A 2,195-nucleotide genomic window follows, 5' to 3' on the forward strand; every position below is an offset into this window, starting at 1 on the left:
TTATGTTAGTAACAATACAATATGGGAATTTTATCCCAAAGCTACCTACAGCTAACATATATATATTTAAGTATGTGATCTATGTAAATAAATAAATATATCACAGCTGTAAAACTGTATGGTGGAGGCCTACCCATTTCCCAGGAGCATTGGAAAAAGTGGATTTGGGTACAGTGTTTATTTCCCCCTAATATCTTTGAAGATTCTGAGACCATTAGGGTTAAACATTACAGATATAAATGCAATATATGGAGTAGAAAAGATTGCCTGCCCACCAAAGAATCAACATATGTTCTACATGGTCTATTTCTATCTGAATGTAACACCTCAATCAAGCTTGTTAATTGATCGTTAAGTCATGTTTGTCAGGTAAACGGTCATTAGTGGCCTATATAAGCCTCATACAGGCCATGGGAAGACATTACCTGTTGATAACACAGACTATTCTCATGATCATGGGAGGTGTGAGAGAATTGCTGCTCTTTGTGATGACTGTGGGGGTTGTCAAAGGTTGGTTCACTAACGTTTTATTTGGATTGAAGGGATTTGTTTGGGAAATATGCTTAACTTTATAAGTTGGAGATTCAAATTTGACTGTCTGTTTCTTCCGCATTGGTCATCTATTATTAATATATGTAGCTATTTTGTGTGAACTCAACTTCTGTCAACACTTTCTCCTCAGTTTCTTGTTACCCTGTTGGAAAGTCCCAGAAGCAAGATCAAGTCTCTCTGCAGAGGAGACTTGGAGGTAAGTGTTTCTTTCCACAACCCTTCTAGCTATGTTCTTTGTCACTGTCTATGGTGCTGCTGTGTTTGACACTCATTCAACACCATAGAGTAACTCAGTCTAAATAACGTTGTCAAAGCCTTTGATTTGGTAATTTTGCTTGTGTACCTTAACCTACGTTTTTCAGAGCTGTCATCAAATGACGTCTCCATTGAGCATGCCCTGGCCTTGCTCCGATCCATAGGGTCTGACGCTAAACAAGACAGAGAAGGTACGGCCTGAAACATATACTTTGAAAACTGTTGGGTTCAACATTCGACTGGCAATTCGGCCTAGACCGTGTGGAACAGATGTGTTGCTGTAGAATACCCAACTGTTCCTTTTGTTTTTTCTATAGAGTATTTAGAGACTAACGAAGTAGAATCCCAAGCTTCTCCAAACCATGGTAGCTCTCAGGCAAATGATGCCCTGTCCTCTGAGGAGAAGCTGAGGCGCATGTCCTCTGACGACGCTGCGACTGGCCCGTCTGACGACGCTACCTCTGAAGCTGCGACTGGCCCGTCTGACGACGCTACCTCTGAAGCTGCGACTGGCCCGTCTGACGACGCTACCTCTGAAGCTGCGACTGGCCCGTCTGACGACGCTACCTCTGAAGCTGCGACTGGCCCGTCTGACGACGCTACCTCTGAAGCTGCGACTGGCCCGTCTGACGACGCTACCTCTGAAGCTGCGACTGGCCCGTCTGACGACGCTACCTCTGAAGCTGCGACTGGCCCGTCTGACGACGCTACCTCTGAAGCTGCGACTGGCCCGTCTGACGACGCTACCTCTGAAGCTGCGACTGGCCCGTCTGACGACGCTACCTCTGAAGCTGCGACTGGCCCGTCTGACGACGCTACCTCTGAAGCTGCGACTGGCCCGTCTGACGACGCTACCTCTGAAGCTGCGACTGGCCCGTCTGACGACGCTACCTCTGAAGCTGCGACTGGCCCGTCTGACGACGCTACCTCTGAAGCTGCGACTGGCCCGTCTGACGACGCTACCTCTGAAGCTGCGACTGGCCCGTCTGACGACGCTACCTCTGAAGCTGCGACTGGCCCGTCTGACGACGCTACCTCTGAAGCTGCGACTGGCCCGTCTGACGACGCTACCTCTGAAGCTGCGACTGGCCCGTCTGACGACGCTACCTCTGAAGCTGCGACTGGCCCGTCTGACGACGCTACCTCTGAAGCTGCGACTGGCCCGTCTGACGACGCTACCTCTGAAGCTGCGACTGGCCCGTCTGACGACGCTACCTCTAAGGAACTGTTCACCGCTTCATCGGAGCCCCCGTTGACCACAAACATGGATATCTGACGTGGGACATGGTGCTCGGGGTCCATGCAAGAGTTCATGGGTACTCTAGTCCAGGTTGTCTGTGTGTGTAACTGCATTTGCTTGTTTTGGCTCAATTAAACATTAACTGTAA

General features: G+C 49.1%; 1 protein-coding gene across 1 annotated transcript; it reads left to right on the forward strand.

The window, feature by feature from the left end:
• The first annotated feature begins 444 nt into the window (after window positions 1-444).
• Window positions 445-2,195, forward strand: LOC145864289 (uncharacterized). The gene is made up of 4 exons (XM_082969840.1): window positions 445-510; window positions 683-748; window positions 915-998; window positions 1,125-2,195. The coding sequence occupies exons 1-4, from the start codon at window positions 450-452 to the stop codon at window positions 2,081-2,083; spliced, it is 1,170 nt and encodes a 389-aa protein (XP_082825966.1). The 5' UTR covers window positions 445-449; the 3' UTR covers window positions 2,084-2,195.

The sequence above is a fragment of the Salmo salar genome, chromosome 02, assembly GCF_965601325.2.
Source record: "Salmo salar chromosome 02, fSalSal1, whole genome shotgun sequence".
NCBI classification, from domain to species: Eukaryota; Metazoa; Chordata; class Actinopteri; order Salmoniformes; family Salmonidae; genus Salmo; species Salmo salar.